Genomic DNA, 26,658 nt, shown 5'->3' with positions numbered 1-26,658 from the left:
AACTCATGGTGTAACTAAATTCAAACAACAGCCGACGCGCGATAACGCGCAGTGTGGCCAAGCTGCGAAAGCTGAACAAAAACAAAAATGCGACTGGACTGCGTAAATATATAAAGAGACGATTGTGAAAGTTAGAAGTCTCCAGCTTTTAAACAATGTAGACCAAAATAGTCCCCTTCGCAAAAGTATAAGGGGATGTCCAGAATTTAAAACCAAGATACGAATAAATTTACACGGATTATTCCCACGGCATATGTCTTGGACACACACAAAACCAGTATTTTTTTGGGGTTTTAGTACACTGAATAAAATATATTTAAAGATTTTTACGCGTCCAGCCAAATAAAATTTATAGTTTGCTATTTTAATTTACGCATAAATATGGATAGTTTTAGTAAACTCATCGAATATAAATCTTGGCTATCATTATATCAAAGAGTTGATTCGCCTACAGATCTTCAACAATGTGATGATTTGAAAAAAGAACTCAGAGAAATTCGTAGTAAAATGATAGAGCAACGTGACCGGAAGTTTATGCAGGAAAGAGATTTTCAACATCAAGAACGGCTAAAGCAAATTGATATTCAACACGAGGAACGGATGAAGAAATCGGACCAAGCACATCAGATAAGTTTAAGGAAAATGGATGAGGAACAGCAAACCCGTTTAAAAGAACTGGACAAGGATATGGCCACTTTGAAGGTAAAACAATTGGAGCTGGAAATGAAAAAAATCGAGCTGGAGATAAAAAAATTAGAGCTGGAAAAGGGGGGCACGACTCGATCGGAACTTCAACTAAATGACCCAACAGAAAATAATAATATTTAATGTCTACAATATAATTTCATTGCCATAAATCATTACATTACTAAAGACCAAAAAGGGTAACATAAAATTATAATAATTTACAAGATGAAGCTTTCTATATTAGCCTTAAGGAAATGGATTAATAGCACCAGAAAGGATTAAGGAAATATACAAAAAGTTTAAAGGAATTGGATAACGAAGCAATGTTGCAGATTAATCAAATGGAGCTGGCAGTGTCAGAACGCTGTAAAATACAAAACAAAGCTGCTTTCACAAAATTGGGCAATCTAACTGCACGTCTTAACAAAGTATTATATTTTGGTCTTTGAATCCTTGATTTATTAGTTGTTTATTTATATGTACATATGTTAATGCAAATAAACCAAAATTAACTGTCGTTGCACATTTGTCTATCTTAATACCCATACGTAGCCGTGCGTATACATCCATTTTTTGAACTACGCTTTCCAAGACTCAAAACGTTTTGGGATTTCTTTGGTTTCCAAACTATGCGAACTATTTTGATATCCTTTTAGTAGAATGGTGGTATATATTGAGGAACGAAATCCATCTCCGAATCCCAATCAAAGCTGCGAGTTAAAGCCTTGTTAAAATCACAAGGCAAATTTTAAAAAATAAAAAAGTGTAGTGACCAAAAAATTTAGCAATTTTTAATTAAGGCAATAAAAAGTAAAAACTCTTAATCGACAAATTTCGAGAGAAGATTCTTCGTTTCAGAGCCAAAAATCGAGGATCGCAAACTAAAAATAACAATAAATAATTTCATTATCAATAACTTCAATGTATTTGCTATTTTATGAATGGTTCGGTTTTTATTTACAGTACATATTTGCTGAAGTTTTTTTTTTTTATATTTTTGGTTGTCATACTTTATTTTCATAAGTCAAGCCAAACCTATTACGTGTGCATATATTATAAGCTGTTGTTTTTTATGCTACATAAAATAAAACATAAATATCACTTGCCTGGCGCCATCAAAAGTCCGTTTAAAATCTCAGCGATTTATGTGACGAAACAAGAATTTTGTTCAGTTTTATTTTATTACTAACATAGGCTTACAAACAAATGAATAACAATCAAAGTTAAGGTTTGAAAATTTTTAACTAAAATTTAAAATTATTTAACAAAATAACTAAACATAAATTGCTCATCATCGCGCTTTACAGTAAAATAAAATATGGATACAAGAAATTAAGATTCTACTACATATTTGGACGAAGAATCACGCAGAAATTCCCTTGAAAAGGCGCTCTTTTCTATATCATTTTTATATATTTATATTTAAATATAAGTGTGGTGTTTTTGTGTCTATGCAAAATACATAACTTGCTGCCAGCAGAGCGCATAAAATTTACAAATTTAAATTTTGTTACACTCTATGTATTATTAATATATATCATGAAATATTTAGCCGGCTATCACTGACAAATAACTTTGCAGGTTTTCATTTTGGTTTAATTGAAGCAATAAGAAACAATTGGTAAAGCCTCGCGGCCCAAATTTGAAAATTGTTTAACTAAATTATTTTATAGAACCCATTTTGTCATCTTGGTAAAGTAGGTTTTTTAAGGTAGGTTAGATAAATACTAAGGTTTAAGGTAATCTTTTCTCTAGCCTGCAAGTGTGTAGTTACACATCGTATTATAAGATTATACATGTTTATATATGTATTCATATAACTTTTATAAATATTCATTTGCACTTAAACCAAAAAATTGGTTTTAACGTTGACTAACATGCCACACAATCAAGTAACTCTTATCGCCTCGATTTTCGATCGTTTGATTCGGTTCCAGTTGAATACTGTTCTCCATGTCGTTATCATCTGTAAAAAGTCGATTCATCACAATTAATGTTATAGTTATAGGTGCTGCACACAAGTATGAAATATCTGAGAGATGGGTTAGTGCTACAATGAAAATCTACAGGGTATCATTAGGTTCCGAACTTTACAAAGACTATACAGGGCACAACACAGTTGGGAAGTCTTTAGGTGATTTTCATACTTATGTATTGCAATTTAGAAAGCATTTAAGTGAAATGTGTACCATTTTTATGGTCTTTTGTACACAAAAATTTTGTTAAAATAATAAATAAAATAATTATTTATATTTATAACTTAATAAAAGTAGTTGTTAAACAAAGTTATTTAGGAAAATAAATAAAATAAATCAGTTTTAACCAACACAAAATTAAAATAAGGAATATTAAACCCTTCAAACAAATATTCAACTTTGATACATAAATAGTGTGATTGCGGGTAATGTTTTTGGGACAAGGAACTGGATACACCAATGGAAACTTTTCTCTTGTGTGACTTTGTGTGCGATAAGACAGTATCATGTGCTTTGACAATAAACAGTGTTAATTGAATTATAACCTTCTAAAAGCCTTGAAACGCACTGTGAGTGAAGGAAATATGGTGCCGATTGGAACAATAAAGAAAAACATGAATAAAATTATAAATGGAATTGCGTAAACCTGCTTAGCGGTCTATTTCGGTTCAGGTCACTTCTGAGACAAATGCTGCAATTCACTTTTCGGTTCCCATCCTGCTAAAGATTGAAGGTTCTACGGATGGGGCAGAAATCACACAATTAAATCGTAGCAAGGGCAAACAAAACAAATCAAATTAAGACAGAAACAAAATAAAAAAACTAAGCATTTAACTAAAATAAAGAAAATTAAAACAGCAAAGCGAAAAACGAAAGAAAATTAAAATGAAAAGAAATCAAAGCTTACGTATCGACTTTCCAAACTATCAAGTGCGCTGCATTATCACTAGCATCGAACTTATCATGTCCTGCAGATGGGATGGAATATGGAATGGTTATACACGGCTCAGAGCTTCGCTGCCCGATCCGTCTCATCCGGCGGACTCGGTGGCCACTTACTTATGCGAAAATCGATGTAGCCCTCGCCGCCGCACATGACCAGCATATCGGGCCGCTTGTTGGTGAAGGTCAGTCCGCCGTTCAGGTTTGGCTGCTGTAGCATGGGCACCGAAACAAAGAACTTGACCGCATCCCGGTGGCCGTGGAAGGAGAGTTGAGCGTTGGCCATGCAGCAGAGCGGCATCTGACCATGTGGATCGGCTGCCAAAATAATAACAAACTTAGTACATTTGGTCGCAAGTATTACAATTATGTAGAGAATCTCACATGACGACTTCGGCTGCACCTCAGCCAGTGGCACCGAGATGATCACGCCGTTACTAGTACCGATCCACAGCCGGTTGCACGACACCATCAGAGCGGTGATCCGGACGAAGCTGAATCCCAGCTTTCCAGTGCCAAGCATCTTGGACACATACGGCTCAATGTCCACGTCTTGCTTGTGCTCGAACGTGTGCGTGTTGTACAGCCGCAGCGTGGAGTCCAGCCTGCATAACATACAAAGTCATCAAATTAAAAGAAGTCATCTAAAAGGGAGAAGAAACGCAAACCCACCTGATCGATACCCAGACACCTGCTCCCGTGGCCGCCATCTGCCGCACCTGACTCTCCTTGCGCGGATGAGCGTCCAGCGAGTGCACAATGTTGAGCGATACGGGGTCAACGATGAAGATCTTGTTCCGGTGCGCCGCCCAAATGCGTTCGCCGGCCACACAGAGGCAACGTATCGAATGGTTGCGATCACCGAGCGTCACCAGGTGATAGCTATTCAGATCCCATTGGCCGTCTGTCTGGCGGCGGAACACGGCTAGCTGGGCATTGGCTAACGCCACAACGACCCTCGCCTCTACATGCACAATCGCCAGCACAGCATCCGGAAGGAGAACCCGGTGCAGGCACTCGTGCCACCTTCCCACGCTGCTGTGTACGTACAGCCAGCCATCCTGGGCGCCCAACCACATTGTTGGGCCCACCGAACTCATCGCCGGCTCATCCCGATCCTTGGTCTCTAGTATTGGATTAAGAGATTTGGTGGCAAACACAAGATTGCTGCTCGTGTTGTTGTTGTTGTTTGTCTGGTTGCCATTAGCGGAGAGACGTTGGGGCAATCCTGGCAGCGCCTGTCGTATCTTGATGGCCTCCACATTGCCCAAAGGCTCCTCGGTACTCCCCTCCGGCAGCTGCTCGTTGGACTTCTCCGTGGCTTCCTTGGCCTCCTCCTCCTCTTGCTGCTGCTTGGCATTGCTGTTCTGGTCATCATCCGACTTCGGTTTAACCCGTACAAACTCAACCTTGCCGAGTAACTCCGCACCCTCTCCCGGACGCTGCAGCATTTCCCCTGCCTTGACAACCTCCGACTGTTCGAGCAGCGCATAGTCACTCTCCATCGCTCCTTGGACGGATGCAATGCAGAGCAAATGCGACGCGCAAATGGGAAATGCATCCAAAACGGTGGCCGATTGATTGGCGTCCACCACACTGACCGTACTCGCAGCATGTGTGCTAGTACATATCCACACGAACGAACTGAGTTGCGTCTCCGGCTCCAGGGTCTCCAGGCTGACCCTCGCCATTTGTCTGTCCAACGCCTCCATGCTCTGATCCGCCGTGGGACTGGTGATTTCAGCAATTTTGAGCGTGGATTTAGGAGCATATGGTGAGCTGGCAGGTATCAGTGATTGCCCATTCTTCGTGAAGCCTCCGTGGAGATTAACGCCAGCCGCACAGAAGACCTTCATGTGGGGCGATGCCTCCGCCAGAGGATTACAGTAGACCGGAACGGGCACACCTCCCGAGTGGCGGTTGGGATTCGCCTCCTGGCTGGCTTTGTTAATCGGCAGACTCCAGCCGTATGCGTGCAGCCGCCCATCCTCTTTTTGTACGTGGGCGCGAAGCTGCCGGTACTGCTCCCTTCTTCGCGCACTAATTCTTTCGGAGCTACCCTCCTCGGCATAGTCCTTCGGCATAATGAGGGCGTTGGCAAGACCAGCGCTGGCCGGATGCACGGGCGGCTGGCCGCTAGTTAGGGCCAGGCGATTGTCGCCACCTCCACTTCCTCGACTGGGGGATCCGTGGCTGTGGGCAGGGCTTCCTCCGCCGGTGTGACGAAACATCGGCCCCCTCCGAGACCGTCCGCAACGCGTTCCGTTGGGCGGTTGGAGGGGCTGTCCGTATAGAATGTTGAACATATTAATACATACGTTTTTAGAGGACTTTGCTGGTAAACTCACGTAAAAAGATTACTAAAGTACTTCCAAATGCTCTGCTTTGACTTCCTGTCCAAATTATCTACAGTGCGTGAGGCGCGGAGTATTTCTGTGAGACGCACTGCCTCTTGCAGCTCCATCAAGCGTTCCTTGTACTGGTTACGCTCCATCAGGACCATGGCCATTTCCACACGAGTGAATCTCTTCCGCTGTGCAAGCGGAACATCATTCTCCTCTTGTTCTGTGTCTAAAATTGGATTAGGAAAACCAGAATTATTTGTAAACAAGAAAGGAAAGCTAACTTCGGGCGGAGCCGAAGTTGATATACCCTTGCAGAATATTCTATAAATTATATTCTCCAAAATTATTCATATGATGCATTCTTAATACTCATAAAAAGTCCCAACTTCCCAACTTTAAAAACACCAAAGTTATGTCATTTCCAATCGTTCAGTTATATGGCAGCTATAAGATATAGTCGGCCGATCCTTATGAAATTTGGTAGGTCGGATTGATTGGCCAAAAATAAAACCCATAGAAAATCCCAATTTCCTAACTTTACAAACACCAAAGCTATTGCATTTCCGATCAATCAGTTATATGGCAGCTATAGGATATAGTCGTCCGATCCTTATGAAATTTGGTAGGTCGGATTGATTAGCCAAAAATAAGACCCATAGAAAATCCCAACTTCCAAACTTAAAAAACACCAAAGTTATGGCATTTCCGATCGTTCAGTTATATGGCAGCTATATGATATAGTGGCCCGATCCGGCTCGTTCCGACTTATATACTACCTGCAATAGAAAGACAACTTTTGGGAAAGTTTCAAGCAAATAGCTTTAAAACTGAGGGACTAGTTTGCGTAGAAACGGACGGACAGACGGACAGACGGACGGACAGACGGACATGGCTATATCAACTCAGGAGGTGATCCTGATCAAGAATATATATACTTTATAGGGTCGGAAATGTCTCCTTCACTGCGTTGCAAACTTTTGACTGAAATTATAATACCCTCTGCAAGGGTATAAAAAACAAAAAAAAAAAAATAGTAAAATTATTTCTACTTACTTTGCTGCTTGACCTGCTCCTTAACTTTCTTCAGCTCATCCTCAAGTTCACTGATGCGCTGCCTCAACTTGGTCCTCGATTGCTGCATGGCATTGAGCTCCTCGCGAACGATTTCAACCTCTCCAGTAAGCTCATCCACTTTGACAATTAAATCGTCCTTGACAATATTGAGTGCATTTCTGTAAAAGGGGCGGAATGGGGATAATGGATTTTGGCTAATTGATTCCCTATTGGGGACATCATTAGTGACACTCACTTGGTGGCCAGCAGCTCATTGTTTTCCATGATGAGATTTTCAACCTCCTTGCCCATGCCTGGAAGGTGATTAAAAGCATTATTACAAAGGGATATTGTTAGGATTTATTGACAAAACAAGTGTAAAAGCGTTAGGAAAATGCAAGTGAAACTCAAGTGTATGTATGAATTTTAATTAAGTGTTAGATAGATGCTACAAATGAAACAAATTAAATAAAACCAAAATGTCATATGCTGGCGACCTTCACATATTGCATTCATCAAAAAGGAAAAGGAGAAAAAACCAAAACCATATCAAGAAATAAACTAAGAACTACTAAAATATTGAGAGAATGGAGAAACTAAAACCGAATGATATGTCAAAATCCAACCAGTGGATGTCCGAAACGCAAACACCAAAGTAAAGGTATTTTTAATTTACTTAAGAGCGATGCTGGGCGATTTAGGAGATAACTACTTACGATGCTAAAAGGGTAATGAGAAATCAACTACGTTTACAATAGTTGTAAGCTACTTTATCGATAGATATGAGAGTGTTCGTAGCGCACTTTAGACTTACCAAAATAGTTGTCGTTAGCTTCAAAGGAGCAATACAATGCAAATATAGTTGTTGTTTGTGGATTGTGTTTAGTAATTGCAAGAGAAATATTGTTTTTTTTGTAGTGGAAGGAAACGAAAAGGATTGATTTGGGCAAGTAGAATTCGGCATAAAAGAAAGAGAAATTTCATTAGAGGTCGATCATGTTATAAAATTTTATTTGTTTTTCTAAATTTTAATAATTTTTTCTATTTTGCTAATGCTTCTTAGCAGGCGTACACACTTTCGAGCACATAATTTCCAACAGATATCACAAGGAAAACACACACAAAATACGCAACTAGTGAAGATCCTTAACTCTTTTTCTTAGTCTGTTTAGTCGAATATCGCATGATACTTGATGTATTTACAGGTTATATAGATGAATCCATATATGTATAAATTATATGGTAATTGTGGCTGAGTTTCTTGTACTTGTCTTAGCTCTTGCTGCTGTGGTTGATTGTCTTGAGTGGTTGAGTGGTACCTACCTGAGGACGCATACTCTCCGGGATGAACCCAGCTGCCTGAAGGGATTGGACATAAGGAGTAGAGTTCCACGATAGTGTTGCAATGTTGTATAAAAGCAATTGAAAAGGGAGAAAGAAGGATATTGGCATTAAGAAATCTTGGAATATGTTGGTTACAGGCACATTTGAATAGCAACATTAAGGGTGCAATAGAGTAGTCCCAAACACATTTTCCCCGGACTTCTCACCTGTGACAATCTCATTCTCTTCGCTCTCCTCATTATCCTGGAAGGACAGCTCTTGGTAGAGATTGTTATCCGAGCGCTGTTCCTTCTTGGTGGTCGAGCGACCAACTGGGATGGGAGATTTGGATGGGGTTGTTCGGTGTTTCGGTGTTTTTGGTTTAGTTGAGTTAACACAAAAATCAAAAGAAGAGTGGAAACATTAGTACGGTAAGCGGTTGAGTGGTAAGCAGAGGAAAGTGTTCCTTCCAATCCCTGCACCTACCATTTGTGGGCACGTTTGGCACAACGGGACTGCTGTCGGGGCTCTGGGGCGAGGTGGCCTGGTGTTGCTGCTGCAGTGCATCAGTAGCAGCGCCGCGTTCCACCGTTCCGCCCAGATTGTCTAGCTCGTTCTGCAGCGAAGGCGGTCCTGAATCATCCGACTGACTGCCCACACTGCATATGGTCTCGGTATCCAGCATCACCGAGTTCTCCAGCGAGGCGAAACCATAGGAAACTGGCCCCGAGCTGCGAGCTACTGGATTAAGTCTCGCTCGACTCACATCCATGCGATCGGAGGCAGTGCTCATTTGCGAGTGCGTCGAGCCCATCAGCATCTTGGTGCGTTCCATGTAGTCCACATGGTTCTTAAACAGCTCCGTGTAACGCTCGTGCAGCTTGTTGTACTCCTAATAAATTAAATGTGCACAAAATGTTAATAGGAAAAATGTTATTTATTATATCATATCTTTACTGCCCACCTTTTTGAGGTCAGCTTCTCTCTCTTCCAAGCGACTGGCGTGCTCGAGACTGTTCTTGTGCTTCAGCTCCAGCATTCGCACAATGCTCTCAACCGATTCCAGGCGGGTGGCCAGCTCCTTGTTCTCCTGCTCGGCCAGGTCCTCGGCCTCTAAAAGCTATCCAAACACATTTTTTTTTATTTTCATCTTTTTAACATATTCTTAATTTACTCACCTTCTGTTCGGACTGTTTGCGGGCGCTCTTTTCCCGCTCATATTGTGTCACCAACTGCTCATTGTCCTCGCGCAACAGCTCCACCTCCACATCCTGCTCCTGATTGATGCGATAAGAGGCATCCAGACACTCCAGCACGTTTACCAGCAGCGGCATCAGGTTCTTCACCACATCCTCATCGTACCGATTGATCATCCGCTCGAACTCCTGATAAATGCTTCCCGCCAATTGTTGGACCTGCAAGAAAATGTTCATCAGTCGGGCTTTGGTTTAATTGAAATAAAGGGACAATAAAGTGCAATCGATTAGTAGGGTAACAAGGAAGAAACTCTAATATATTTTTGTTAATTCAAACTTTTAAAGTTATTATTAAATAATTAATCGTAGGGTGTTTAAAAGTTACTCCCTTGAAATAAGATCCAAACCACAAACATAATTACACAGACGAAGAGAGAAAGAAGTAAAAATAATTAGAAACTCCCATTTGATGGCTTAATTAAATCGGTTAACATAATTGCGGTTTTCAGCCGCTGTTTTTATGAATTGAAATCTCTTTAACTAAAGCCCCGAGTCATGCTTTTGGTTGTTAAATACAGGTAGAAAACGATATTATTCTCGCTTAATTATAAAACCAAGAAAACATTCTCGACTTTACATTTTTGGCAGAGATGTAAGAACAAAACAATCAGTTGCTAGGTGTTTAACAGGTACTTAAGAAATTGGTTGTAACTATGTCGTGCATTTACGTATGGGAATGTGAATAACAACAAAAAGAGTATAGGGGAGAAATGAAATAGACCACAAACGAAAAATTTGGATAACTCACGATGCTGACAACCTGTTCATTCTGAAAGAGAAAGAAAAGAACAAAAACAAGGTGTAAAGGACACATAAAAAACAAAATTTTATCAAATTAACTGAAAATTAAGAAATTAAACCCAAAATGTGAGTAAGTGCATTAATGAGTTGGTGAATGTTGTGCATTTTATTTATTATTATTTGACACATCAAAAAAAATGAATATAAAAACAATAAAGGGGTTATAAATATCAAAAGAAAAACGATGGGTTTTTAAAATTTATTATTATAACATCACTAATTAAACATTTTGCAAAGTTTGTAACATTTTTATACCGTTTTTTAGAAACATATGGTTATTTCTATAAATGGTTTTCACTAATCTTTTTAGTTATAATATAGGATTTCGTGGCGTTTCCATTGCACGCCAACTCCCTTCTCTAAAAAAAACTCGTCATTATACCAAGGTTGGGCAGACTTATAAGGCCAACTAGCTAAAGTATTCAAACATTTTTGGCCAGACTTGTTTCATAAATAGTTTCTGCTGTTGTTTGTCCAAGAAACAAGTTTTCAGCGATGTGTTAGCAATGCTTCCCGCTTGAAATTGCGGCAAACTCATTACTCAATTAACAGGTAGCTTATCAGCGAAGCATGTGCGCCAAGAATCATTATTGGGAACCTGATGAGCTCATTTTGGAGGGGTCGGAAATAACACTTATATGAGTGTAGAATTGAGGGGGAGGCCGCTTTGGTTTAATTTGCATAGCCCGATTAAAGCTGCCGAAGCTGATAAAGTGCAAAATCAATCAGGGAATTGGGGTGAAAAATAAAAATAAACTAGACTGCAGAGACGGGGGATTCGTTTATAAAGAGGCTACACTGCTAACAATATGGAAATTATGGCACTAAAAACGATACGTTTTTTTGTTGTCAGCAATTTTGAAAATACAGAAAATTTAAGGCACTCAAATTTAATTTTTATATTTACAATTTCTAAAAGCTTGATAGTTGTAACTAGATGTATGATTTTTTCTCTCTCTGCAAAAGATTGCGTGAGTTGGTCATAAAATTTGAGGGCCAACTGACTGACTTTATTGATTTCTGGTCCCCCGGCTTTTTACCCTCTTTTGCTCTCTCTAACTCTCTTTTTTTACCCATTTTTGTTTGATATTTTTCGCCAGTTTAAATGTCAATGACCAGAGGCGTCAGCTGATGCATAATAAACATTTGTTGGATGCGTTTTTAGATAATTAAGCGTATGTAAAGAGGAGAGTAGGAAAAACGATGAGCAAAGAAAGCATTTTTCTGCGATTGTAGCATTTCCGCTTGGGACACTTTTATAGCCTCATTATCTGGTGTTTGTGCTTGCGATATTTATGTGAGTGTGTTTGATTGTGGATGTTAAGAAGCAGAGGTCCAAGAAAACCTACATAAAGTGCGTTATCGAATATAAGGGACTATCAAAAACGCCAGCATTATTCAGTATATGTCCAAAATTACTCAATGATTTTATATTAAAATATACCTTTATTATGAATTTTTTTTATCCAAAGATTTTAAAGTTTTAGGTTTTGAATCAAAATTTGGTAAAATAAATTTTTTTAAATTTATTAATATAAAATTATAAAAATGAATAGAATTATCTTAAATATCGAAATAATTTTGATATTTTAAAAATTAAATCAAGCTGTTTGAGATGATATAATTGTTTTAACATGTGGTTGATTGTCTTGAGTTTGTATAACCATAGTTGAAAATATTTTCCATTTGATTTTCTTCTTTACAGAGTTATGTTAATGAAACTTGCATTATTTAAAAGATAGTTTAGTAAATGAGTGAATTTAAAAAAAACATGATAATAACAATTAATCTTATACTATCCAAATCCATTTTTTTTGTATAATCAGAGTGGAATGCTGATGAATGAGGGCTTTTGTGGATTGGAAAATACCTTTTCTGACATGACCATATTGTTGTCCTCGGTTCCGTAGACCGTTTCTGCTCCGGACTGTGGTCCTCCATTGTTGAGCAGGGCGTCGTCGTTGTCCATCATGATGAATGGTGTTTATATAGATCGATGATCTGCTTCTTTGTAAAGGGGGTTACTCTTTTTTGAAGGGTTGAGGAAGGTGGGGTGGGGAGTGGGTGGTGCACTTGACTGCTACGTCACGCGTTAACCGTTATGCAGGCAATGCCTTTTCAACCCCACCATACAACAACAAAGCGGAGGGAGAGAGACCGAGAGAGACTCCCACACACAGACACTCTTGACTTTTCGATGATTTCGTAGTGACACTGGTATTTATATATATTTCGACCCAATCTCTAGTATATTTAAATAAATTGCACTTTTGCTGTTTTGTTTCTGCGTGTCACTTTTATTTGCGTTTTTCACTTTTCCCCCACGTCTCTTCTCTTTCCCTTCATTCACAAAATTTGATTGACTAGATTTCATCGTTTTTCGCGTTTGTTTTTCGCTGCATTTTCAGCGAAATTTCACGCAGATTTTACTGCCCACGCCTCCGCGGCCATCCGTTGCTTACGATGAGGCATTCAATTTTAGGCAATTTATAGATTTTCACAGCATTTTAGCAATAAATATTGGAACACTTTGCAGCGTAGCGACGAGTGTGTGGGTGTGGGTGTGACTGTTGTACGGACTGAAAAAAATATCATTCCTCAGTCGCAGGAAAAAGTATTTCTGTATATTTAATACACGGTTACACTAAATTATTATTATAAAAATAATAACAATCTTTCAATTCTTCCCAGTTACAAATTAAAAATTGTTATAGAGAAACTACGAACACTTGTTTTTAATTCGTTTTCGAAAAAGGTTTCTATTAACCACTATCGATCCTAAACAGTTCAAGAAACCGCCAAACATCATGGCGTTGCCACATCGTCGAAATAGCTCTTCTTGATATCCACCCATTTTTATAGATTTCTTATTTTAGAAAGTGTTTAAAATATGTGCAACTTTTTTGAAAAGAGAAAATTTTAGCTTTCGATGGAAATGTGCTGGAAAACTGCCTCCAAACATGAAATAAGAAAATTGTGGCCCATTCACAATAGGTCTTCGATAGGAGCTCCAAAAACCTATCGTAATCCATAACCGAGTTAGTATTTTTTTCATAGCACGGGCACATTGCTTCAACGTCACGCCGTCCAGTTGCTGTTGTTGTTTTCATTAATTTCTCCTGGATTTGCATTTGTTCGACTTAAAAAATGGTTTTTGTAAAGAACTGGGAGGATTTCGAGATTGCCGCCGAGAATATGTATATGGCGAATCCTCAGAACTGTCGATACACGATGAAATATGTGCACTCCAAGGGCCACATACTGCTAAAAATGACGGATAACGTAAAGGTTTGATTTGATTTTCTTTATCTACAAAAACACATTTTCATTTATGGAATTTATTACCCCACAGTGTGTGCAATACAAAGCGGAGAACATGCCGGATCTCAAGAAGATCGAGAAGATCACCAGTAATTTGGTAGGACACATGGCCTCCAAGGAGTAAACCCCGAACGACACAAAAAACGATTTGGCCACGGCGACACTTCTGCCCGAAAACAACAACACAGCACTTGTAAATCAGCCACAATAGTTGTTGTTTCTTTTGGACAGCTGTGCGCGTGTGTGTGTGCCATCAACACCTGCAACTGAATTTAGTTTTTAAGCGCCAAACAACCGCCCAGTTTTAAAAGTTCAAATGTGGCGATCAGAGTATCTGCTTTTAAACGACATTTCATAAATGTCGGCTCTGTACACGTTGTGAATAATCTGCGGAAGGATTCTCGAAATCCCATCTGCAGGCGGCGGTGGCGCAAAATGTTTTTCGATAAAGTTAACCATACGATTTTGTATTTATTGTAACAGTCAATGGGTCGTATACATTTCCATGAAATGATTAGCATGAAATAAACCAAGGGAATAATGCAGAACACCATGAAGCGTAGTAATCAATCGGTGTTTTTATTGAAAGTGGCCATTTTTCGAATATCTAAATATTATCTATATATTTTTAGAAGTCCTAAACTTCAAAATCGCTAGCATATATATATATATTTATTCTAACTCGAATAGGGCAGGACTTCGTCATATTTTTTAGTATAGAATATGCCAAGTAAAAAAAAGTGGTGGAAAGTTGTTTGCATTAATTGTTTGTTTAGACTAAAATAATTTAGTAAAATAATAAGGCTTAGCATTTTTTAGAGCCTTACAAAAGCATTTTTTAAAATTTCCAACAAGAAGGCAGACTGTTGTCATTCAAAAAAGTACTCCGAAGAACTCTTAATTGCCTAACCATTAAAGTTAAAGCGATTAAACAGCCCGAGCAAACAGTTAACAAGCCACCTGAAAGTGGCAGGAGGAACAGAATAGCCACCGATGGGAACTGGAAATGGACAGCGGAATGGGATGCTGGCTCACTTAATAATCCGAGAGCAAATATTGGTTATTTGCATGTGAGGCACTCGAGTTTATTTGCCGCAGGAGATTGACAGCAGCCAGTCTGCCGCGAAAGATTGATGGAACCGATGGCCACCGGATTGGGCAAATGGACAACTGGACAATGGGACACTGGGACATTCAGAGATTGGTAGTTAGAAGTGTTTGCCCAGAATGCAGAATGCACTCCGACTGAGGTGGGATTTACCTGTTGCCCGGGAGGCAACTCAGTAGCCACTTTGGATTAAGTCAGAGCGTTTGCTTGACCCACAGAGATCCGCTCGAGCGGACCTTTTGATCAGCCCTCCAGCCCTACAGTTGCAGCTCAAGCGGACTCCTCTTGGTTATTCTGGCCAGGTGATTGAAGAAACCGTCAGTTTCCGGCAGCTATATCTATAACTCCGCGACAAGCTCATTTGGCTTCTGTTTGATGGAGACGGAGATGCCGATGGATCCTCTGGCCATCTCATCGGATGTTTGTGTTTGCCCGGTTTGTGCTTTTCGATTTTCGAACAGGCCTCTGTTTTGCTTTACTCGAGTTTTGTTTGGCTTTGTTTGCCTTGCGCATTGCATTGCAATCACAATCACTTTAGGCGGCTCGGCTTCAACGCTTCAAGATATCTGAGAGACCGGTCTTAATTTGGATGGGGGAGTGGGAGATACGGGAGTTGGTTTTTGAAAAGTGCCTGGAGGTATATTTAATTGAAATCTTTGTTTATTTTAAACAACTATCTAAAACAAATAAAACATTTGATTTATATACACAAGCTTACATTAAATTAAGCAGGAAATTAAAACATTATTGAAGCAATTGAGATAAATATTTATAAAAATATATAAATAAAATCATTAAATTCTGCCAAAACATAGAGGATACATTTTAAAAGATGTCAACACCCAAAATATTAACAAATTAAAGAACAACATTGTAAAATACAAAGTTTTTAGATAAAAGATATTCTTTAAATTTAAAATTTTTAATTAATTTGTTGGTAATTTCTTTTGAATAACAAAATACAACATTTCTCAAATTTAGACTTTACATAAGCATAGGTTTTTTAATAAACTTAACATTTTGAGAACTACCATACCTAAACTTTTATACAATTTTTTTTTACCTTATAAAATACTTATATTACTTTACTTTAAGGTCTAAAGTCTAAACTTAAGAACTCACAACAAGTAAAGATTCTTTAAACTAAGATTAAATTAAAATTAATTTAATCAATTTTGCAGAACTCCATTATTGTTTTTTACAATATTTTCAATTCTTTAAGGTAAATTGAGTTGACCAATAAAAACATAATAAATTTTATAGAGACCCCAACAAAATGCAGTTATCAAAATCAACAAATCAAAAGACAGAAACACAACAAGCAATCTGAAAGACTTCCATATATTCCCTGGGTATATATATATATATATATTGACGATTATAGGGGGCTACTTTTGTTGGAAAATGAGGGTCGTAAAAAAAGCATAGCCGCAGGAACGGTGGCAATAATTTCGATCTTTACAAGACGATAAAGCTCATGCTTTAATTAGGCCCCAGCGATTCCTGGCCGCCCACCCTCCTCGAACTGGTGCGATAAACTTGACAAATAACATAAATACCTTTTATTGCGGGTGGCTCGGATGTGGGGTGAGTGCGTGGTGGGTGCGGGTCTGATTGGGGGTTCGGTGTCTCCACTCGTAAGACCTTCTCAAATAGACCTACTAGTATTACGCGGACCAGGGCGGTACGTGCTTTTTACGACACCCACTGTGGCGTCAATTATAAAGATATTTAAGTACAGTTAGCATTCAATTAGACGGCGCAAAGTTGCCTCTATCGCCATGGTCAGACTGCCATGGAAATCCCTCTGATTTAATATATATAGTTTTATATGGTATCGGACCCGCGGGCCATATAACTAAGTCCGCCTGATTGCCATAACTAGTTGGTCATATGACAATTAGTTGTAAATTAAGACCACCGATTTCTTGTACAACCAAAGCCCCCAGGATTTTCTATGAATAAGTGTAGAAAACAAGTAGGAGAAGCTATATAGATACATATGGATAAACTTTTAAATGAAGATATATGAATTGTAATCCAATCGGAAATAGTTCGATTTTTTCGAACCGTATTACTTATATTAATTAATTTTCTGAGGCATACCTTTTTAGTTTATTATTTTCCAACATCTTCTATTAACATAAACATATTAATATTATTAAAATAGAGTAGATATATAAGTACTTTTATTGCTTCTGCAAATGATTTAAAAAATACTTGAAATTATATAAATAATCAGTAAGTCCTATTCCAAGAGTGAAAGTCATTAGATCATTCTTTTGACCAAATCCATTTTTAATGGTTTTATTTCACAAATTCCTCGCTATATTAGTCACAGATGTCAGCCGCCTCACGTTATAAGTCGGTCAATACGTTGGGTCAATATAAAACTCATTAAAGGCAGGCATCATTGTCTCAGACCACCTGTACCATACCCACACCCATACCCATTCCACAGACTATCCCCCCTTTTTCCTCCTGGGACACAACAAAGCGAAATTGAAATGCAAACCGACTAAAAGCCCCGGGCGGAGCTACTTGCCACCCCTTTTAGCCGCCCCCTGGACCGCTCTATTGACTCAAAACGGTAGCCGCTCAACAGTGGCTAATGGTCATAATTAAACGTGGCTTATTTGCATAAATCAAGTGGTGAGTTATGTTCACCTGGGCAGCACTGAGGTGAGTGGCAATGATGGAGGTATTGGAGGTGAAGGGAAAACGCTTTGAACAACTCCAAAAGAAGCCGCTTCCTCTTGGTCATTTCCCATTTTTCAAATCGATTCATTAGACTCCATTTTGTTTAGCATACCCTTATAAAAAGTATGTTAACTTTGTTAAATCGACTTCAAAAACATTTTAAAAGTCATATTTTAATTAAAAATGTATTAAGACCTACGTTCAGTTCAATTTTATAACATCATTGCCTTTTATAAATTAACATAAGTAAGTTGCATTGGAAAAATCAATATTGAATGGTAGTCTTAAAATATTTATTTTATATTTTATTTTTTCAGTCAAATGTTTAATTAATATTGCTGCCAGGGCAACAAGACAAACCAAGTTTTTTTAAGGAAGTAAAACTTTGTGTCTAAATTGCAAGTGTTACTTCTCAAAGTTTCTAGGCACACTAATAGAACTTTGTTTCGACTGATAATTCATAATTACACTCATGATTTCATTATCAATTTAACAAAATTTTCTAGGTAAATTTATCTATAGGTGCAATATAACATGACTTGTCCGAACCGGAAGTACTTAACCTACGTCAACGGGGCTAGTAATTTAGAATGTATCATATCTTAATCATTACCATCGAGAGGCCGCAATCAGTTTGAAGGGTGACAACATGTCTATAAGAAACCGAGCGCAAAAATTATATCAGTTTCATTAAATTTGAATCACAGAGAGTTAACCAGAAATTTCGTAATGCCCGAATCGATGACAAAATGTGAATTTCGCCGAGATACGGAAGCAATTGCCCACTCAAGTATTGTGGCCCGGAGATTTGTCATAGGCCTCTCCTTAACTAACACACACTATATCTCCGCGATTTCGACTTATCGGGGTGCACAAATCAAACAAATAAAAAGGGGGAAGGGAGGGGGAAATTCGATTTCAAAATTATTGATAAATGGCAATTGTTATTACTAATATACGATGGGCTCGGTAATGGCTTATTTATAAGGTTCGGTGCGAGCAGTTTCTGCTTTTGGACTGGTAAATCAACGTCTATGATTAGAGCTTAATACATCTTGATAAGGCCGCCCATAAAAAGGAGGCAGTGCGGACTGGTGTTCCAAATTTGATAAATCAAAAATACCACTGCCTCGTCTTTTGGCTCTGGCTCTCGCAATTGGCAACTTTAGATTAATCCCGCAATTTAGTTGATTAACCAGCTAATCGAGAGATTTGCCCGGTTCAAGAGGCTATTTCCTAGTCTCCAGGCGGGTCAGGCTATACGCGTTTTTAAACGCACTCGAAACGCGTGCAACTCGCGTTTTTATGTTACCGCAGTAAATCAATTAGGTTGATTAGTTTGCTGATTGAGAGATATGCTGAGTTCGATGAGCGATTTCCTTTAATATTTTTCGTACTTAAAGCATTAATAACTTACAGCTAAGATACATCGATGATTTGTTATTGTAAAACCATAAATCTATAAGAAATTACCAATACAAAAATAAAAATAACCCTAAAATGGATGAATATCTAAAGATACGATTAATCACTTAGTGCATGAGCTTCATTATTTTAGATCTGTAATAATTAAAACCATTTTCTGTGTTTCTAACCTTAACATTAACCTTATTAGTAAAGAAACTTAATCGAGTTATCTTTTCAAACTCAAATTTCTAACCAAAAACTTAAAATGCTAATTTAAACAACCGTAACGGTTCACAATCTTTTTGAATAAAGAACTGTTTTGAAACCTTTTTTTTTTAGTTTTTAGCCCTAACTATGACTTTAACAGTCAATTTTTTTTCTTTCAAAAATGCTTATTCTTTGACTCGCCTTTGATCGATTTTCCGCGGCTTAAGTCGCGCTGGAAACTTGCTCCATGCGTTCCTTCAAGACTCCTCCGCAAAGTTCAAATCTCCGGCATCTCTTTAACCGCATGTTTACCCATTAGCGTTTTTCGGGCTGGCAGCTTAAAATGTTTACCCGGCTCGCCGACGAAGACGTTGATGGTTTGCGAGGTGAGGGGAGCCTCAGGGAGAGGTATCCCAAGGTATACAATCGTCTTTTTTTTTGGCACTTTTGTTTGCTTTCGAATTATTTCGTTTTTGGCGAATGTTAAATACGCAATGCGTAAGTAAGGTAGTCGGGAGTGGTGAGAGGGGTGTGGCAGACATTTGAAAGCTAGGTGGCGCCATCATAAATTCATTGAAATTCCCATTTAATGGAGATTAATATGAGCAGCGTCGTCGTCCCCGAGGCGCCTCTTTTTGAATGCCCCTCGCAGCCACAGCCAACCCCTCTCGCCCAAATCGATAGCGATTTATTGACTTTGCTAAATGTTTTTGAAAAACTTTTGATATTTGCTTAGTTTTCATTTTATTGTTATTTGCCATTTGTCTATGGCCAAGCGGCTAATTAAGAACGTGGGAATATCTAAGGGCAATGGTGGCCTTTCGGGGGCTACGTGACATTTTGGGGATGAGTAGAGTGATTGCCGAATGATTGGGGATTTTTGTATTCGAGGATTAGTACTAACGATTTTGACTAACGATATGAATTACTCACTTTTCCGCGAATTAACTACTCCTTTATTAACCGGAAAGCTAACGTTTATATGGGATATAATTATTTATTTATATATGATATTTTAAATAGATTATATAAAAGGGAATTGAGAAAGATCGTAGCAAATACTGAGAGTTTGTCTGCAGAGTCTATCTAAATAGATGGTTGGGAATTATAAAGTAGATAGTTGGGTTATACCTACTTTATAATTCCCAACCATCTATTTAGAAAGACAAGCTCGCAGTATTTGTTACAAAAATAATTTAAATCAAGTCGGTGAGATTTAGAACTAACTATTTAAACTAGCTATTTCGTTCAAGAATTCCAGTTCAATCCGAAATTTCCACCAGACGGTCTCAAGTTTTGCATCCTATTGCTCCAATCACACCTCTCCAGATTAACCGAACCCTTCTGACGCATTTGAATACAATTTACAATTGGCAGGCGGGTTCGGTTGGGTTTAAATGATTTACAACCCCCGTGGAGAAAGAACCTTTGCCCGCTTGAGCTGTCATCTGGTCGGGAACTGTTTTTCTGATTACCACAAATCAACCAGAACAAATAAAACGATTAGGGAAGGGTGAAAGAGTCGAAAGAACAATGGGTAAGAAAGAAACTTTGATATATTTTCAAACGTTTATGGGCGAATCAATCAATTTCAATGCAATTTCAATTAGGCCAAGATAAGCGCTAAGGAGGCGGCCAATCCAATCAAATGGGGCGATGGTCGCTATCAGGCCGAGTGTGTGTGTGTTCAATAAACAATTTTAATATTTTTTAATTATGAAAACAAGTTGATTATATAAATTAAATCGCTGCCCCGTCGACGATTAGATTACGACACTTCTTTCGAACTTAAAATTCTTAACTTTTCGAGTGATGTGACGACCATTTAAGCGGCTTTAAACAAATTTCTATAATTCTTCCATCTTCATAAATATCAGGGGTTCGAAGAGGTGAGGCCGCGTCTACTGATATGGGATTTTGAATTAATTGAAAATTGATTATTAGCGATATATGAGCTCGCAGATAAGAAAGTCCGAAATTGAAGGCAGCTGAGATAAGCGATTCCTTTCATTTCTTTCTCTCTTTCATAATTGAAAATTAATCCATCATAATAGACGTCAGCGCAGAAATTAAAACTGATGTTTGAAGGGTCTTTCAAGCCCTAAAGAAATTAACCGATGAAAGAGAACAAATAAAATATGAAGTGATAAGCGGAGATAGTAAATTATGTGGCGGCAAACAAGACCAAGAAAAAAAGGTAAAGCAAATAGGCCGAAAACGGAAAAATATTTTATAAATACAAATGAATTGATATCATAAGCAGGATATAAGGACAGAAAGCAGAGGAGCCATCATTATCTGGCAATTGAATGCACTTATGCAAACAATTACAAACAGCCAGGCAAATAGGACTGCCGTGTATCTGTATCTGCGGCCGAGTATCTGATCAAATAAGGAGTACAAATCAAAATGCGATTTTCGTGCGTCCTTCTTATCGGAAAGTGCACGTTTACCTTTCGCTTCCAATCGTCTGGCGCTTCATCGCACTAACATATAGTAAGGCATTTGTATATACATATATATCAGGAAGTACTCCCGTCAGAGGTTAAAAAACTGCGATGTCGCAACGGCAGCTAAATGTATCTCAACTGTGTGCAAACAGAACCACACATTCCACTCACCTCGACTTGGTTGGGTTTCGGTTTTGGCTTTGGCTTGGGTTTTGGGTCTGGCCCGGCTTGGAAATTTGTTTGCGCTGTGGCTAATGAGGCAGTCCAATGCAGATACAGAAGCTATATATAAACACCGATATAGATATCGCACTCCGCGTATTCATGTTGCTTTAAGATTGCGTGATTCTTCAGATAAACTTGAGCTTCAATCGTTCGTACTCACCTTTTTGTGTATGTTGTATTTAGCTCGGAAAATTGTATTGAACGTTCTTAAATTTCCCTCAACCTCAACATTTCATTTATGAGATAATTTACAAATTTCTATTTTATAACAAAAAATTTTTAAATAAAATGCTATCAAGAAAATACAGTTTCAAATGTCATCATTGTAAGCCATTAAAAAATCAGTAAAAATTATTTGAATTGCATAGTTTACCAACAAAAATACTATCACATGTTAGTCATAAGTTCTTTCAATTTCAGCCCCACAATCAACTTAATTTATAACAACCGAAAATCATTTATTATTAACAAAGTCTCTTTAGCTTAAGCGCCAATCTTTGCCGAGCGGAAACAAAATAGTTGGAGTCCATGGTATAATCAAAATAATAATTTGCAATCGTTCAGCAAACCATTTCCTTTCTAAACCACACTCCAAGGATTATCTGGCCCAGTATTATCTCATTAATGATTCCCATAATTCTTACGTTTTATATATACCAATTAAAAATAATAAAGAAATATGAGGAAGGGAAAAACAGAATTGAGTTTATCAGTTTTTAATAAGTTTGCTCCGTTGGCGAGCCAATAACAAAAGCAAATCAATTCGCGCACTTAATGAAAAAACACAACTCAATTATAAACTTTATCAGCGGTATTTGGGGCGGAGTTGGGGGCGGGGTTTTCCCTGGATCCACATACATTTAAAAGTTATTTTGTCAATGCTGGAAATCAATTAAATTTTTGTGTCAATAATGAAATTTACTTAATTATCGCCATATTATTAAATATTTATTTCATTTCGTTCTTCTTTTCGTCTGTGTACTTTAGTTGATTTATAATGCAAACTTTAAAGAGCCAGATTTTCTTGTTTGTTAAATTAATACAAGCTTACAATATATATATTTTTAAAGAGCAGAAGTATTTTTTTGTCTTGACTTACAATTATCATATAAATGGCTTAGATGGAAAATAAATCTGATGGTTTATGACTGTAAACCCCTATCAATCTGAGTTACAGAAAACTATTTATTAAAATCCTTTGGATAGCGATAATATGTGTTACGCCATTAAGAAATCGTAAGTTAATAATCAAGGAAAAAAACATTATAATTGACCTAATTTTAAAGTGTGGCAACCATTTAGTAATCATTAGGGTCAGTCAATGGTGAGCCACCTCAGTTTGCTGAAGACATTGCACAGAAAATAAGAAGAAACAGAGGAAACCAAGAGCTTTAGGTGGGTGGAAAAAAAATGCAAACAATAATAAATGCCAAAGTGCAGTAATAATTTGCATGCACACATATAGTGAACTCTCTGTGCCCACAACTCTGTCAACATAATGAGCCAATCGAATGGCTGGCACTTTGTAGATTCAACTCAACGAAGTATCCGTATCTGTGTATCTTTGTAGCTGCTGTAATGTAAAAATTATTTATTGATAACGCAATTTAATGCCAATTATTTGCACATCAATATTTGCTCAATTATCAATTGCAATTCAGTTGGGTGTGGTTGGGGTTTTGTGATTAATGAACAGATGGAATGGTGAAGGGAGGTGGTTGGTTTCAAATTTTGATTTGTGGTTATTGTTTTAAAATGTTTTGTAAAGTCTTTTACAATTTGTTGTCCCTTTTTTATTAGGTATGTTTGGACAGAGCACAAGTGTCAAAGTCAACTCAATCAATCCTCCCTTCATCCCTTTTTTGCCAACCTTGCAAGTTTTGTTTACTTAGCTAACTAAGGCACTGAAAATCTGTTGAAATTTTCTGGCATTATTGTTCACTTATCGGGTGAATTAACACGACAAAAAGGGAGAAAAGGCAGGTTCAGGAATAGGATTACCCGTCTCTTTCTGCCCCTGTTCACCCCTCTCTTTCGGATTTATATGCTGACCGCATCAGCTAAATTGCAGCAGCATATGTGACGATTTATTTTTATTGGTGATTTCGATTTCTGATATTTGCTGGAAAATTTAATGCCTGATTAGCCTAATATGCTTGAAATTTCATCAATGATCAAAACATTTATGGGGGTGCAACGGCAATCGAAGAATGTCATTTTTGATTTTGAAAAAGGGTTTTGTAATTTGATTTCCCTTTGAACCCCACAAAAAAGAGAACATAAATTGTGGACTGTTCCCATGTCATTTTTACCCCTCTTACGATTCAAGTTTTGATAATTTAATTTATTTTCAGAATTATGACATTCATACGCAGAAAAATCTATTTATTTTAAGCTATTTATTAAATTGATCTAACCTCTTGTTATATTGCCTTGTGATTAAGAAAAATAAAGAAACCGGATGATTGTATAGTACCTTAAATATGTTGATTTGTTAATTAAAATATTGATTACAAAAATAGTAAAGTGTATAATGCCAGCAGTATCAGAATGGAACCCCGGCTTTTAGGTCTTATTGCGCTGTCTTCTAAGCCAAGAAACCAATTGCCACATGGACACGTCTTATTTTCCATAACTGACGACCAAATTGCCCTAGTGCACCTGTGACAACGACCATTCTCGTACTCTACTCTCTTGATTTTTTGACATCCCAATTCTGGCGACCAAAAACAGCAATAACCAATTATTGGCTCTAAGAATGTGGAAATTGTTAATACCGCCTTTTTTTTTGATTCCTAGCCAAACTACTCACTCTCTTTTATAAAACCCATACCCGGAGGCATGCATGTTTTTAGCGAAGATGGTATTTGGGACGAATTTAAATTGGGATCCAACTTTTTGGCATCAATTTCGAATTCGCAACTCCATCCGGTTGTCTGAATTTTGCATTCCTGGTTTACACTTGAACAATTCGCACATCGCATTTGGTCATAAAAACAGTGTGCAGTGCTGCTAAATGCGGCTAAAAGCCAAACAATTTTAATCATTTTTTGAAGGGATTTTGAAATTAGTTGAAACTTGTTCAGGAACTACTGGGATCTGGTTATAAGTCAGGATTTCTATCAGTAATCCGTTTTTATTGGGTATTTTTAAAATTAACTAGCAATATCTGCGGCTGTTCACAATTGTTCACATGCATTTATATTGTGTAATTGAAACCTTCTTAATAGCTATCTTAATCCATTTTTTAAGAGGAAAAGGGAATAAGTCTGTTTTTATGGTTCTGAAGTAACTCAGCTTAAATTTACCTAATCATGGAATCAATAATTTACCTTAAATGGTTGGCAAACTATATAATTCATATTCATATTTTCTTGTGTGCAAAACAACCTTTTGCTTCCTAGCACGAACACTTCTGTAGAATAATAAGTCCTTAAATTATTTGAACCCCTAAAAACAGCTCGTACCAAATTTTAACTCTAATTGCATATTTACGTAACCATTTCCCCAAAATCAAAACGAAATCATGCAAACAAAGCTAACAGCAAACACAATGTGAGCTAAAACCGAAACCCAATCCGTTCCAAAATCCCCATACTCTCAAACCATCCAAAGCCTCCTAATAATACCTTCTCTTTTTCCCCATATCCATACGACCCTCTATATGTTTGTGTTGTTATATAAAATAAACTATTCTGGAACAACACAAATCATACACATGCAGAACAAACGGAGGATGGACGATTGCCAGGTCATGTTCTGAACCCCACCAGCACCACCCATAAACGTTATATAAATGCACGTGGATGAGTAGATAAATATCGTATAATGAAAATAAAATAAGAACCAGATAGAAAATTTGGGGCGAGGGGCGAAAGAAACAACAGCAATCAGTCGTCATTGCAGACATCGCACTAATTTTGAGTTAGTTTTTGGGGAAACATTTTCGACTTGAGCATGGGTTTCGGGAAAATCTGGAGTGAGTCGGGTTGAATTTTTGTACGTGGTCAAAGAAAATACACTTTAGCACGTTTCTTGTTAGCGAACAGTTTGCCTCATCCCCTCGGTTCCTTAACTCTTTTCCTGTCTGGACATTGCATTATATATTTTATTTTTTTTAACGTTCTGGGTTTTGGAGTTCTTCACTTTCTTGTCGTTGTGCGAGTTGCTTGGGTCTCTGTTTGCTTTGGCAATAGCATACCGTTTAAAATTAGGAAAAAGTAACTTTTAACAGAGGTACAAGGGTATATTTTTAAAGCACACAAATAAAAAACTAATGCGGAAAATATGACTTTAATGATAAAGGTTTAACATTAACTTGATATTTAATGAGGTAACTAAGATTGCTCCCATAGATTATACAAATTTTAAATACAATGCATGTATTTCTTTTAATTTTTTTGTTACTTAAGAAATGCACGTCGAAATATTTTAGGGTGTTATATGCAGGACAACGCTAAGATATATATATCTCCATGATCCTAAAAATAGCTAAGATAGAATTTGTCATATTATTAAAAAAGTTTAATTAATATATTTCTCTAGTTTCCATTTAATTTGTTGTCCTTTGCTTCCGATTTCAATCCATTTACAACTCCTTGGCTTCCTAACTCTGACCCACTTGGCAGCCATTTATGTCCACTTAGTAATCCATCAAGGGAACATTAAAATCGTCTCATCTGGCTGAGTGTGGGTCGTAAAGAAAATGCATTATACGAGCATTACCGCGGTAGCGCCAAACAGCCAACCAAGTTATAAAAGGCCAATGAAACGAGACGTTTATTGTTATCGGGATTATTGATTTCGTGTGGGACTTAAAGCTTCAACTTCAGACGGAAGTCAAGTGCCTTAATTGCT

The 26,658-nt window shown here is 37.7% G+C and overlaps 3 protein-coding genes across 3 annotated transcripts; 1 reads left to right on the top strand and 2 right to left on the bottom strand.

Annotated features, from left to right (window-relative positions):
- Window positions 1-1,829: 1,829 nt before the first annotated feature.
- LOC108044090 (JNK-interacting protein 3) lies at window positions 1,830-12,958 on the bottom strand. Its single transcript, XM_017122957.2, is given in 16 exon segments — window positions 1,830-2,653; window positions 3,723-3,923; window positions 3,990-4,210; window positions 4,278-5,844; window positions 5,847-5,887; window positions 5,954-6,176; window positions 7,004-7,182; window positions 7,260-7,317; window positions 7,818-7,835; window positions 8,327-8,362; window positions 8,554-8,658; window positions 8,813-9,218; window positions 9,291-9,446; window positions 9,505-9,741; window positions 10,331-10,351; window positions 12,254-12,958. Coding segments are annotated over 16 exon segments (3,675 nt in total). The 5' UTR covers window positions 12,356-12,958; the 3' UTR covers window positions 1,830-2,549.
- A 491-nt stretch (window positions 12,959-13,449) lies between these two features.
- LOC108044081 (signal recognition particle 9 kDa protein) lies at window positions 13,450-14,270 on the top strand. Its single transcript, XM_017122943.2, has 2 exons — window positions 13,450-13,671; window positions 13,736-14,270. The coding sequence occupies exons 1-2, from the start codon at window positions 13,531-13,533 to the stop codon at window positions 13,826-13,828; spliced, it is 234 nt and encodes a 77-aa protein (XP_016978432.1). The 5' UTR covers window positions 13,450-13,530; the 3' UTR covers window positions 13,829-14,270.
- A 10,032-nt stretch (window positions 14,271-24,302) lies between these two features.
- LOC108041044 lies at window positions 24,303-24,876 on the bottom strand. Its single transcript, XM_017118813.2, has 2 exons — window positions 24,614-24,876; window positions 24,303-24,553 (listed from the first exon to the last, which is right to left on the bottom strand). The coding sequence occupies exons 1-2, from the start codon at window positions 24,846-24,848 to the stop codon at window positions 24,312-24,314; spliced, it is 477 nt and encodes a 158-aa protein (XP_016974302.2). The 5' UTR covers window positions 24,849-24,876; the 3' UTR covers window positions 24,303-24,311.
- Between the last annotated feature and the right edge of the window lie 1,782 nt (window positions 24,877-26,658).

Source organism: Drosophila rhopaloa, unplaced genomic scaffold (assembly GCF_018152115.1).
Source record: "Drosophila rhopaloa isolate 14029-0021.01 unplaced genomic scaffold, ASM1815211v1 contig_163, whole genome shotgun sequence".
In the NCBI taxonomy this organism is placed as follows: Eukaryota; Metazoa; Arthropoda; class Insecta; order Diptera; family Drosophilidae; genus Drosophila; species Drosophila rhopaloa.
The sequence above is the reverse complement of the archived record's forward strand: the minus strand, read 5'-3'. Positions and strand labels throughout refer to the sequence as shown.

What these genes read in the sequence shown, in the direction of transcription:
- LOC108041044 (XM_017118813.2), bottom strand. Translation starts at nt 24,848, where the DNA reads ATGATTAAAATTGTTTGGCTTTTAGCCGCATTTAGCAGCACTGCACAC. An exon ending in TATGGGTTTTATAAAAGAGA is followed by an intron (nt 24,554 to 24,613) that starts GTGAGTAGTTTG and finishes CCACATTCTTAG; the next exon opens with AGCCAATAATTGGTTATTGC.
- LOC108044081 (XM_017122943.2), top strand. Translation starts at nt 13,531, where the DNA reads ATGGTTTTTGTAAAGAACTGGGAGGATTTCGAGATTGCCGCCGAGAAT. An exon ending in AAATGACGGATAACGTAAAG is followed by an intron (nt 13,672 to 13,735) that starts GTTTGATTTGAT and finishes ATTACCCCACAG; the next exon opens with TGTGTGCAATACAAAGCGGA.